At 37.0% G+C, this 14,149-nt stretch overlaps 1 protein-coding gene across 1 annotated transcript in view; it reads right to left on the minus strand.

Annotated features, from left to right (window-relative positions):
• Positions 1-282: 282 nt before the first annotated feature.
• The window catches only part of LOC126335571 (ATP-binding cassette sub-family C member 4-like), a 309,710-nt gene continuing 295,843 nt past the window's right edge, over positions 283-14,149 (minus strand). The window contains exons 22-26 of the mRNA XM_049999000.1: positions 11,139-11,384; positions 10,854-11,014; positions 8,752-8,881; positions 2,012-2,122; positions 283-949 (exon numbers count right to left, since the gene is read on the minus strand). Of these exons, the coding sequence (XP_049854957.1) occupies positions 899-949; positions 2,012-2,122; positions 8,752-8,881; positions 10,854-11,014; positions 11,139-11,384 (699 nt within the window). The 3' untranslated portion in view covers positions 283-898. The remainder of the gene's footprint in view (positions 950-2,011; positions 2,123-8,751; positions 8,882-10,853; positions 11,015-11,138; positions 11,385-14,149) is intronic.

Here is a 14,149-nt window from a genome sequence, read left to right on the forward strand (position 1 = left end):
ACTAAAAAGTACTCAGCAGTCTACTTTTTATGTTATCTTCTTACTGCCATCTAAGTAAAGATAAAAGCGAGTTCTACCAACTGAGGAGCTCTACAATTATGTCAATAAATTATTGCGAGTATGAATAATTGACTTCCAAAGTAATACAGTTTTCTGTGGTGATGGTAAGGAGGCTGTGACTTAAAATCCTTAAATAAACAAATATACTTATAGTTTTCGAACATGATTTATAATGGACATTTTTGTCAAATCAGTTGGCAGAGAAACACAAAAGAAAAGAAATTTCTTTAAAAAGTTATTGTAATCTGTCTAACTGTAGCAAATTATGTTTACTTAACAGTGAAATTGACTATGCAATGGTAATTTGTCAGGCATAAATACAATGTGAAATAGTGTAACATTTATGTTAATTATTGAGCAAATATCTTCATTCTCTCATGATCACACAAACTTTTGAACATTGTATAACAGTAATAACTTAAAAAAATATACAGTTCTCTGACTAGATTATTAAATTAATGTATACTACAAATGTATGTTGATGACATCAAGTACTAAGTACATTTGTTGCATAGTTATACATTCCAGATTGCAGCTTGTGAATAAACTGTAATCAATCTACTTATACTTTTCAGGAAGGAAATTCTTTCATTGCAATTTTGTTGGATTTTACTTTCATAAATACATTTTTAGGCCTAATTTGTGCATGTCTCTTTCTATGGCTGAGAGTTTTTTTTTGTTCAAAATATCGGAAGAAAACGTCCTAGATGCATCCTTGAAAACTAATGCAACACTTTATGATCATTTTGTCTGATGAACATGACACCCAAAAACACACTCTCCCTCTCCCCTCCTTTCAAGTTGTCAAGGTGACTCTGCCGTCTTCTGGTATTCCCTTTTATTTAACTGCTTCTGTTTCTTCTTTTGTGGAATGTTTGTTCTTGTAGTTCTGAAATAAATTATTTTGAAGTGAGAATAAATTTATTTATTGAGTAATGCATAAATAGTAATATGAAGACAAAAGTTGATAAAGTGATAAAAGCAATAGCAATTAAAAGTACGAAAAAGGCACAAATATATGGCTGGAGCTTGAAAATTTCTGCCATAGTAGTATTTGGACCTGCTGATTGCAAGAATGTCAATTTCATTGATATGCACTCTCATTACTTACAAACACTACCACCAGTCATTGTTATTTTACGTAGCAGTAGTCGTAAGCCAAAATCTTAAAGCCGAAAGAACATTAAGTGCAGAGCAATATGTAAATCATGGTGAGGAATTGGAATGACCTGGTAATGTTATACTAAAGTTATTATAGCTGCCAAATTCCTACCTTTTGCACACTGCCAAACTTGCTGTTTACTTCAGAACTGTTCATTTATCTTTACACAAATTTCTCAGTAGTTTCAAAACAATATTTTTAACACTTTTGTTAATACAATGGTAACCTATTGGCAGAGAAATAGAGATCTGTAGGCAGACTGGTGGTAGGAATGAGTAATACATAGTAGATAATATTGATGTAACTTGTGACACTGAGGTTGTCATCCTGTATTCAATAAGTACTGTTCATGTACAAAGGTTATAATAATTAAGGTTATAATAATTAATTCAAAAAGTACTGTTCATGTACAAAGGTTATAATAATTAACACAACTGTTAGAATCAGTGAGGAAACTGGCTTTAAATTTTAAATAGCACATATGCCCCTCAAATACACATACACATACTCATACTCTCTCTGAATAGAACAACTAGAAACTTCTGTGTATTACCATTTTAATGACAAATTACATCACAGTTGTTCTGTTTTTAACATTAATGAAGTGTTTTGTGAACAATATAGGCGTGCAGTGAATCTATGAGAGTACAACATTGGAATTCACATTTATTATTGGTTCTGATAATGATCGTGTTGAGTATACAAGAATTCTCTTTTCACCTAATGGAGGTGCTAATATGGTATTAACATAGTAACAGCTTATTTATAGAGAAAACATATTATATTTACCTCTTCTGCAATTTGTGTCAGCTGCAGTGCCATTGCTGTCCCTGTCTGCTGGACCATATTGTAAAAGTGCCCATCAGAATTTTGCAGAAGTTCATAGGGATGAGCAAATTCCTGAAAAGTGGACAATTTTGTTTCTCTTTTTATTAACTAATTATTGTTGAGTAACAAGAGATTTCAATGACTCATCAATTATAAATTTAGCTAAATAATTGATGATGCAGGAAAGATTACAAAGTAGAGCTTTGGTATTGACTTTCATTTAATTAAACCTTTGGTTAGAGGTAGAAGAATAATGTCATACCATTACTTTAAGTATGCTATTTTGTAAACATAACTGTGAAGAAGAAATTCACACTTGTGAATGAAACAGTGGACAAGAGCTGCTGGCTAAAGGGAGGGGGGAGACAGTAGAATAAAAGTTAAAGGGCAACGAGTGATGTAAGTGGGATCAATGTAATTGCTCAAGGAAGTCACCTTATAAATTGAGATCCAAATGCACCAAATGACAAAATGGTATCGGTGTTTTTACCGGATGAAGAAGGGGATAAGGAGAGATTGAAATGGAAAAAAAGGGAACTTATAATTGGCTTCTGCAAATGTAATGAGTAGGGCAATAAGAGGAGGGAAAGAAACTTTCAAAGTGGGAATGGAGAGGTGGAAGATGATGACACACACACACACACACACACACACACACACACACACACACACACACACACACACACACACACACACTCACTCACTATAGGATGATTCAAAATATAGATGTTGCAGGAGAGACTGACAACAGCAATATCTGGAGATAAACCCATGTCCAGAAATGCGCTGTTTCGAAGATAAATGACTTTGAATGATAGTAGGCAATATACATTGACAGAGGTTGGTGTCTCGTGTCGCATGTTGTCATGTCAGGTGTCATCAGAGAACAACACAGTGAATGAAGTGCTTGTACATCAGTTTATATTCTGCGAGTGTTAATCAAAGACATGGGTATTGCCAGGAGTGCCCCAGGAAGGTGATAGGACTGCTGTTATTTGCTGCATGCATAAGCGATTTGGCAGACAGGGTAAGCAGCTGTTTGCTGATGATGCTGTAGTGTATGGGAAGATGATGTCAGTGAGTGACTGTAGGAGGACACAAGATGTCTTATATAAATACATTAAAATCACAAGACATAATCACCACCATCAACCTTTAAATTGTTACTCACTCTTTTTACATCCAAAGTCAATAAAATGGTTGGGAACTAGATGGCTTTTCAAATAAATGTCACTGTATCAATGAACGAAAAAGAGCAACCGGCCACACTTTTTGATGAATACTTTACTTCACCATAATTGATTTCTGGTCTGAGCCTGACAACAAGAATTCCTCATATGAATTTCACATTATTTTGGTCCTATAATATAACAGAATATTCATGATTTTCTTGTTTACAAACACTTTAACATTATATGCAACAGCATAACATTTTACTTATTTGAGGAAACATTTTCTTTTTGCCTTGCGGCATGTAAGTAAAATGTAAAGAGCTTTTATCTAATTTAAAAGCTTTTGTAAACAAGAAAATAACAAATATTCTGTTATAATACAGGACCAAAATAAAGTGAAATTTGTAAAAGACATCCTTGCACTGAAGTCTACATCTGCATCTACATGCCTACTCTGAAATATGGAGTTCAGGATTGACTGCTTAAATATCTCCTTGTGCATTACAATTAGTCTAATTTTGCCTTTGTGGTCTCCATGATTCCCTGCTTAAAGCTGGTTGTTTGAAACTGTGTAAGTAGCTTTTTGTGAGATAGTTTGTCTCTCTCATCAAGCATCTGTTGGTTCAGTTTATTCAGCTTCTTCAATGTTAATTGAAAGACTAAGTACTATTTGTTCCTACTCTACTTCGTATACAGTCCATGTGTCCTGTTTGGAATGGGTGCCACACGCTTGAAGTATTCTACAATACGTTGCTCGAATGTTTTGTAAGCAATCTCTTTTGTATGATGATTACATTTTCTTAGTATGCAACCAATAAACTGAAGTATGTCACCTGATCTGTCTGCTACTGAGTCTTAAGTGATCATTCCGTTTCATAATGCTACAAGTTGATACACTTTGGCATTTGACTGATTCCAGTTGTGGGTCTCTGATGTTGTAGTCATAGGATACAACATTTTTTTGTTTTATGAAGTGCACAACATCTCATAGCTGAATACTTGAAGCAAGCTGCCCAAATTTTGCACACTTTGACATCTTATCAAGGTCTGAATGAATACCTGTGCTGCCTTTTTTGCAATAATACTTCATTATTTATAACTGTGTCAGATGCAAAATGTTTCAGGTTACCGTTAATTTTGTCTGCAAATTTATTAAAGCAAGGGTCCCAACAAACTTATCTGAGGCATGTCTGAAGTTATTTCAACATCTGTCAATGACTTTCCACCCAAGACAACATGTTGTGTCCTCCCTACTGAGAAGTTCTCAATCAAAAATTTCATCCTGATGCACCATCTGATCACACTTTTAATAACACGCGCGGGCATGGCACTGATTTAGATGCTTTTCGGAAGTCAACAAGTGGGGCGTCTTCCTGGCTGCATTGATCCATCGCTTTAAGGTATCTCGTTCATTATTACAATATCGATCTAAGCTTGCATTTATTTTGAATCTCTCAGCCAGTACAAAGCCCAAGCAACTGGAAAAAAGTGCAAGTGACTCTTGTACATAAGAAGGACAAAGAAATTGACCTGCAAAATTACAGACCACTGTCTTCAAAATTAGTTTGCTGCACAATCCTTGAAAATATTCTCATTTCAAATATAATAATTTTCCTTAGAGAGAAGAGCTTCTGTCCACAAATCAAACCAGTTTTATAAAGCATTACTTATGCAAAACTCGGCTTGCCCTTTTCTTGTATCAGATCCTGCGAACCATGTACGAAGAGCAAAAGGCAGATTCCACATTCCTAGATTCCCATAAACCATTTAACAAGGTGCCACACTGCTGACTGTTGACAAAGATACAAGCGTGTGGAATATACAAGCACTTGGAATAGTTCCCAGGTACGTGAGTGGCTTGAAGACTTCTTAGATAACAGAACCAAGTATGTTGTCCTCAACAGTGAGTGTTCATCAAAGACAAGTGTATTGCCAGGAGTGCCCCAGGAAAGGTGATAGGATTGCTATTATTTTCTGCATGCATAAACGATTTGGCAGACAGGGTAAGCAGCTGTTTGCTGATGATGCAGTGGTGTATGGGAAGATGTTGTCAGTGAGTGACTGTAGGAGGACACAAGATGTCTTATATAAAATTTTTAGCTGGTGTGATGGGCGGCAGCTAGCTCTAACTGTAGAAAAAAAGTATGTTTATGCAGATGTGTATGAAAAACAAACCGATAATGTTCCAGTACGGCGTAAGTACTGCTTGAGACAGTCACATCAATTAACAGGGTGTATACGTGGACAAGGAAAAAAAATCCCGGATTTTTCCCGGATTTTCTGGTTAAAAATACACTTTCTCCCAGGTGAAAGTACACTTTTTCAGTGTTAAGTGACAGTATACTCTTCCTCGGCACAGTAAAACTCATCAGTCCTTTGAATGTTTATAGTTTTATATACCGGAGTAGAATTTCCTGGCACTTTAGAAATCGAAACTCAGGGGGAAAACACATTTTGAAAGATCTTGCGTAAAAGTAAATCTGCTTTGAATGTAACACTTTTCAAACCACCATTCGCAATATTTTCCCGCGACCTGCTGGAAATAGGTTCATTTCAGTAGTTGCAAGAGAGCGCCAGATAACTTGTGTCACCGCACTTGCGTAGCTACGATGACGCAGGAAGCCCATATGTTTGTACGTGTAAGACATTAAAAGATCTTACATATGTTATAAAAGAAAAAAAGACATCAGACGGTACTTCAAGAGCGTCGGAATTTCGCGAACCATACTAAAATGCATAATTCGGCTTAAAATGCACATTCGTATGTAAATTTTCTTGGAGTACCAGTATTGTATTATCTCATGTTTGGTTCTTTATTATGGCATAATGCCATACGTGCACCTGAAATGCAGCGAACAGTTGAAACTAGCCAATAGTATGCAATGAAACACTTCGTTTCAAATTAATTGATTGCCTCATCAGAAAAGATTTATTTTAAGCCAAATCTCTTTAGCGAACCGCCAAAAATAACTTCATTGTTCTGTAAGGCGATTAATTCTTGACTGTCAGAAAGGTGGAAATAAAATCTGAATGTAATAACATATTTTAGCCTTCCGTAATTATGCGAACGTATTTTAATTCTTTTGATAGCTCCCGGCCACAAAAATCCGTTTGTTTACCATTTAACGTGAGAGCAATAAACGAAGAGGAAACAACAAAATCACTAAATGTAAACACAGGTCACATAGAGACTCTCCACCTCAACTCAAGACTGCTCTGTGCATCAGGACCAGATTTACTATGTTTTCGAACAGGGGCAATATTAAGTAGTGGCGCCCAGCCACACCTCTGTAACAAGAGGCGGGAGAAGGTATTACTCATATGCGCCTCAACTGTGCATGCTCAAGAGCCCACCCGCAACAGCTCAAAGTAATCTAATTTAAACAATTGTCATGTCACGCTCAGGCGGAGGCAATTTGTTGTTATAAAGTATTGCATAGTCTTCCTAAAGCCTTTGGCACACTTTGCTGTTGGCAGACGCTTGTACGAGCACTGTTTTGTTGTTGTATAGGGTGCATTTCCTTTGCGACTTAAATTTTATTTTCGCTTTTTTTCCTCTCGTTCATTTTTTGTTGCTGCAGTATTATTCTGCAGTAGCGTGTTACAGTAATATTCTTTGTTAGAGCATTGGTTCTTACCAGTCAAAATCACAAAAATTTAACTGAAAACTAAAACAATGAAAAATTCCCGGTTTTTTCCTGGTTTTCTCCCGGATGAAAAAATTCCCAGGTTTTTCCTGGATCTCCTGGGCCATATACACCCTGATTAAGTATCTAGGCATAACATTGCAGATTAGATTAGTACTTGTTCCATAGGTCATGAATACGACACTTCGTAATGATGTGGAATGTGTCAGGTTAATAAAAGGTGTCTATACAAGATATTACATTACACAAAATATTACTGGGGAAATTACCCACTTACTATATCCAAAAATTCATCTAATGAATCCAAGCAATATGAAATGGAATAAGCACATAAGGATTATATTAGGGAAGGTGAATGGTCGACTTCATTTATTGAGAGAATTTTAGGAAAGTGTGATTCATCGGTTAAGGATATTGCATATAGGTTGCTAGTGGAACTCATCATTGGAGAGTGTTTGAATGTTTGGGATCTGCACCAGGTCGGATTAGAGAAAGACTTTGAAGCAATTCATAGGTTGGCTGTTAAGATTTGTTACTGGTGGATTCAAACAACATGCAAGCATTATGGAAATGCTTCAGGAACTTAAATGGCAATCTTTGGAGGGAATGTGATGTCCTTTTTGAGCAGCACTATTGAGAAAATTTAGAGAACTGGCATTTGAGGTGACTGTAGAATGATTCTATTGCCGCCAACATACATTTCGCGTAATGGCCATGAAGATAAGATTAGAGATATTGGGCTCGTATGAAGGTATACAGACAGTTGTTTTTCCCTTGCTGTATTTTTGAGAACAGAAAAGAAAATGACTGGTAGTGGCACAGGGTATGCTCCACCACGTACCATATGGTGGCTTGTGGAGTACGTATTTAGATGTAAATGTAAGAAGATAATCAAGTACATTATGAATGCCTCAGTCTTAGAAAACACTTGCTACACTATTACTTCCCATGTACAAAAGTAAATTAGATTCTGCGCAGTGACAAGCAATATCTTCGGTAGGGTTTCGAATTTCTTAAAACGCAAAAGGCACAAGTTGTGTCATCAATAAGTCTCAATAGAGACAAAACCCACTGACTGGGCACAATGATAAACACGACTGCCGCAAGGCCACTGGCAGCGCTGAGTGCACACCCAACACTGTGAGCCTGGCCTGGTCTGGTCTGATGGTGTTGAGACATCCACTGCTATGTGCGGGGCAGTCGGTGTTGAGAACCGAGCTCGAGTATGTGTGAAACAGGGTTAAAAGTTGTATCCTGCAACTGTGATTAACACTTTCCCATTTTTTCTAAATTTCTTAAGGCAAATGCTAAAATTGTTTGAAGACCATGGTCTAGCTTAGCTTGTGCTTTTCTTGTAATGGCCATTATGTCAGTGTGGTGTAAAATTCACATTTTCCTTTCTTTCCCAAAAACAGGGAACTAATATGTCAGAATGTGTGACAAGGTTAGTACCACAGGTGACTTAGGAGGCAGCATTAGTGGTAGCCTCATAATGCTCATAAATGATGAGCTAGTTAATTCGCTAAGTAAATTGGTGTTTTTTAACCCAAATTAACCAAACTAAAAAGGGGGAGGGGGGTTTCGGATAACAATTTTTTTGGTTAAGCCTGCATGTTTAATATGTGCTACAGTATTTTGTATTATATACATTTCTGAAAGCTTTGATGGTCAAAATAACTCCAAAATCTCTCCATCAGCTACATTTACATTCTCTATTAATGTTAAAATTACAGTTTCAGGTTTACAATACATTAATATACAGCACACATGAACTATTATTTGGTCAGCCTTAGTTGGAACAACTATGATTTTACTAGGTGTGAATACTGTCAATATTTATATTTTCTAGCTAAATTATTCACAAAACTATACTCTGTCTTACCACCATAGTGCCTGCATCCATAACCAACACTTTGTCTGAGTCCATGATAGTATTCAGGCGGTGAGCAATTGTTAGAACTGTGCAGTTTTTGAACTTTTTCCTAATTGTTTGTTGGATCAGTGCATCTGTTCTATAAACACAGAAAAAAAACACATTTTAAGATTATAAACTGGATACCTCTACATTTGTGTGTTATTTAATAAGAGATTTTGCGAAACTACAGTAAATGACCAATTGCAAAATTAAATACAAGAAGGTACCCAAAATAAACCAAACTTGCCATTTCTTCATTGTCCTTATTTATTCGCATTTTAAGCACAAACATTCAATCCCCTTTGAAAAACTATCCACCTGCACTAATAAACTTATTCAATTTTTCAAAATATGGTTTTAATTAATCTCTCTTGTAGCTTGACAGTGCCTCCGTCATTTTTTTCTTCATCTCAGCAACATCAGCAAAACGCTTTCTTTTCACATCTCGTTTCATTCTAGGAAACAAAAAAAAAGTTGCACAGGGCAAGGTCGTGTGAGTACGGGGGGTGAGAGACGGGTCGTCACATTTCTGGTCAAGAATTTTCATAGAGACATGGCTGTGTTAAGAAGGGGTTTGTCATGATTGCAAAATCATTCACCCAATTACCACAAATCAGATGTTTCCATCACATCGACTGCACAGTCTTTTCAAAACTTCCAAATAGAAAGCCTGGTCAACTGTCTGATCCTATGGAACAAACTCTGAATGGAGGACTCCTCTCACATCGAAAAAACAAATAAGTATCGTGTTAATGTTTGATTTCACGTGATGAGCTCCCTTGGGGCGAGGCAAACTTTGAAGTCTTCCACTGAGTTGGTTGTTGCTTTGATTCAGAATCGTAAGAATAGCACAAAGTTTAGTCACCTGTGGTTTGAAAGAAAGTTTCGATCATTTTGGGACTTTTGCTTCGAAGCACAGCCACCCGTTTCATTCCCAAATCTTCTGTCACATTTCACTGCACTGAACTCCAAGTCACTCCAGACAGCTCCACAGTTTCTTCAATGATTCGTCGTTAATCTTCATTGATGACTCCACAGATGTTTTCAACATTTTCATGTGTTCAGTACGTGGAAGGAAAACCATATCAAGGTTTGTCATCGGTTGACATTTATGAAATAGGAAAACCACTCAAACACTTGAATTTTCACCATAGCATCATCCTTGTACACTGTTTTTAACATTCCAAGAGTTTCTGTTCCACTTTTTCAGAGCAAAAAGCAGAATTTCCTCACCGTACACTGTTCACAAAAATCAGCCACTGCAAAAACAACAATCACACAAACAGTTGTAATTACGAACTCTGCTGAGTCCGATCCTGACCTTCAGCAATGGCACTCGCCTTACTGACTGTGGAATGTTCGGTCTAAAAAACATAGCACCTCAAAAGCTATGGCCACCCAAAAATTAGTTTGGTTTTTTTGGGTACTCCCTTGTATCAGGGACTACTCAGAATGAAATTTTCATTCTGCAGCGGAGTGTGTGCTGATATGGAACTTCCTGGCAGAGACTCGAACTCAGGATCTTTGCCTTTCGCCTTGCTCTTGCCTGTGAATGGCAAAGGTCCCAAGTTCGAGTCTCGGTCCGGCACACAGTTTTAATCTGCCAGGAAGTTCAGGGAATTATTGTTGGAGTTATTAATGTTAACTACTTGCAACAAATATGAAATTGTAGAAGCAAATAAAAGTAGAAATATGACAGAAAATGTTTCAGTTTGTCATTTAACTTTTATCTTTGCTAATGACAATGAAACATTGTTAGAAGTTCAAAAATACTTAAAGCACAAGAGAAGCGATCTGCTGAATAGTTGGAGTAGGGCTTACAGACACACAAGATTAAAAATGCTATGGACTTTTTAGCTTTAGACATTAAAAAATTCTATATGAGAAAAAAGAAAAAAATATGCACTTTCCCTTAACTGCTAATTAAGAAGTGGAGATTATGCACTGGATCAGAAGTAGAGAAGATTAAGGGAAGATTCAGATGTGATTATAGGCTAACAATCAAGATTCTATTTCAAAGTAAGACCTATAACTTTGTTTAGTTTTAAAACAATAAGAATTGGACTTACTGTGGGTCAACATTTGCTGTGGCCTCATCAAGTACTAGTATGTTGTTGTTTCGCAGAATTGCTCGTGCTAGACAAACAAGTTGTCTTTGGCCAACACTGAAATTGCTGCCCCCTTCACTGACTTCAAAATCTAGTCCATCGACAGCTTCTTTAAGTTTCACCTGAAGTTAGTGTTAATAAGTTAAGTATATATATATATATGTGTGTGTGTGTGTAGTACTTAAATGTTATTAACTGCAATGTTATTTTATTATGTCAGAAGCATATTTTCTCTAAATTTATTACCTCGTCTAATACTTCATAAAGTCTATGATCAGGAAATTCACTGAAAGGATCCAGGTTGTATCGAAGTGAAGCCGAAAATAATACAGGCTCTTGAGGAATGATAGATATTCTTTTCCTCAAATCATGTAGACCAATTGTCTGTGTATCTATGTCATCAATATAAATAGCCCCTTCAAGCTCTGCTAGACGAAACAGTGCTGAAATGAGTGAAGACTTCCCTGCTCCTGTTCTGCCGACTATTCCAACCTAAGGATATAACAAAAGACATCATTGTAGAGAAGTTCTAAATAGCTAAAAGCTTATGTAAGAATCATGCAGATTAATTTTTTAGTTTGTTTAACTCAGTAGTCAGGTTACATACCATTTACACTTAAGCTTTTTCCTGGTTATTATAATGTCATTATCTTTCTAAACAGTAGTTACAGTGTGTGTTTTATTTCAAGTGGAATGCTTTCATAAACTCACTCTCAGAAAAATTGTGTATATTGGAACAACTATAGGATTTGGACAGAGTTAAGGTATTCCGACAGTGTAGACTAGAAAAAAACTTACTCTAGCTGTGAATTAGAGAAGGGGAAAAGCTCAGCAGGATGTAATATGACAATTCATTTCAAAGCTACTATTACCTCAATCAACATTTTTCAATAATTGTTAGCTTTTAGATTGCCTGTTCCATGAATACTCGAAAACCAACGTTCAATTAAGTACAACAAACAGGTCATTTGAAGATGAGGCGTAGCACCTTATCATCACGCCTATAGAAGTAAACAATAGCAAGCAGCCTCATGCAGAGATGAGACTTATTTCTAAATAATAATAATAATAATAATAATAACAATACTTTGACATTGAATGATTCATTGCATTTGTATAAAAGCAGGTTACAATTCTTGATATATGGCACAATAATACATTCTTCTGAGTATGTCACTGATTAAAAAAAATGATTAAATTACAAATATAATGGTTTGCTTAACATTGTTTACGTATTTTTTCGAAGCATTTCTTATTCTGTATGTAAGTATGGTATTCTTCTAATGAGTAAAATGGATTTTGTAGCAGGAATTTCTTTAGCAGAAATTTAAGCTTCATTGTGGATAGGGTAATAACTTAACTGGGCAGTGCATTGGCTAATTTTAAATCAGCATACTGTGGACCCTTTCATAGAGTTTTGTTCTGTGGCTGCTGATGTATTTTATTTTTTCTTTATTTCTGGTATTGTACTGATACAAATCATAATAAATAGTAGGCAGCAGTATTTCAACAAGTAATATGTCTTTAAGAATGTACATATTTACTATGCTTAGTACACAAGTTTTTAGAAACAAACCACGGTATGATTCCTTATATTTTTCTCCACAGATGATTCTTATAGCCCTTTTTTTGAAGTAGCAAGAGCTTATTTAGATTTTCTTTGGTTCTTACCTGAGTTATTTTTAGTCTGTCTGGGAAGGTGCCTGATTCTATTATATTATTTACTGCTACAGACAGAGGTACAGAGACATTTTGTCTGCGCACTTCTAATACATTTATACTCAGGCCATCGTGCTCTGCAGAATTAGAGGATTTTAGAGAGCTAATGATGTTAATTATGGGGGCTAGATATATGTTATGCTCAGATGGATTGCATTTAAAATTATGTTTCAGATTCTTATGTTTATCATTGACAGCTTCCCCCATTGAAGAAAGATATTCATTGAGTATACACACATCAAAAAAGTTTTGCATCACCTCGGTTCCAAGAGTTCCGGAACTTGTACAGAAAACTGGTGTAGAGATCAACATAAACATCATTTCTGCCCTTTTTACTGCTCATGAGAACCACACATTGCATGTTGTACCAACATACAATGAGACCTTCAGAGGTGGTGGTCCAGATTGCTGTACACACTGGTACCTCTAATTCCAAGTGGTACGTCTTCTTGCATTGATGCATACCTGTATTTGTCATTTCATACTATCCACAAGTTCATCAAGGCACTATTAGTCCAGATTGTCCCACTCTTCAAGGGTGATTTGGCATAGATCCCTCAGAGTGTTCGGTGGGTCACATCGTCCATAAACAGCCCTTTTCAACCTATCCCAGACATGTTTGATAGCGTTCATGTCTGGAGGAGATGTTGGCCACTCTAGTCAAGCGATGTCATTCACAAGATGTGCATGATGGGGGCGTGAATTATCGTCCATGTGACGAATACCTCGCCAATACGCTGCCAATATGGCTGCACTATCTTTTGGAGGATGGCATTCATTCATGTATCGTTAAGCTGTTACTGCGCTTCCCATGACAACCAGCGGCATACGTCGGTCCCACATAATGCCACCCCAAAACAGCAGGGAATCTCCACCTTGCTGCACTTGCTGGACAGTGTGTCTAAGGTGTTCAAGGTGATGAGGTTGCCTCCAGACATGTCTCCCATGACTGTCTGGCTGAAGACATATGTGACACTCATCAGTGAAGAGAACGTGATGCCAATCCTGAGCAGTCCATTCGGCATGTTGTTGGGCCAACCTGTACCGCACTGCATGGTATCATGGTTGCAAAAGATGGACCTCACCGTGGATGTCAGAAGCAAAGTTGTGCATCATGAAACCTATTGCACACAGCTTGAGTCGTAACATGATGTCCTGTAGCTGCACGAAAAGCATTATTCAACATGGTGGTGTTGCTATCAGGGTTCCTCCAAGCCATAATCCGTAGGTAGCGGTCATCCACTGCAGTAGTAGCCCTTGGCTGCCCTGAGCGAGGCATGTCATCGACAGTTCCTGTCTCTGTGTACCTCCTCCATGTCCGATGAACATCGCTTTAGTTCACTCTGAGATGCCTGGACACTGCCCTTGTAGAGAGCCCTTCCTGGCGCAAAGTAACAAATCTGGTCACGATCAAAATGCAGTATCGACTGTCTAGGTGTGGTTGAACTACAGTGCTCATGCATGGTTGTTTACATTTTTGAGCAGGTTTAGTGACATCTCTGAACAGTCAAAGGGATTGTGTCTGTGACACAATATCA

This window comes from Schistocerca gregaria, chromosome 2, assembly GCF_023897955.1.
Source record: "Schistocerca gregaria isolate iqSchGreg1 chromosome 2, iqSchGreg1.2, whole genome shotgun sequence".
Classification (NCBI taxonomy): Eukaryota; Metazoa; Arthropoda; class Insecta; order Orthoptera; family Acrididae; genus Schistocerca; species Schistocerca gregaria.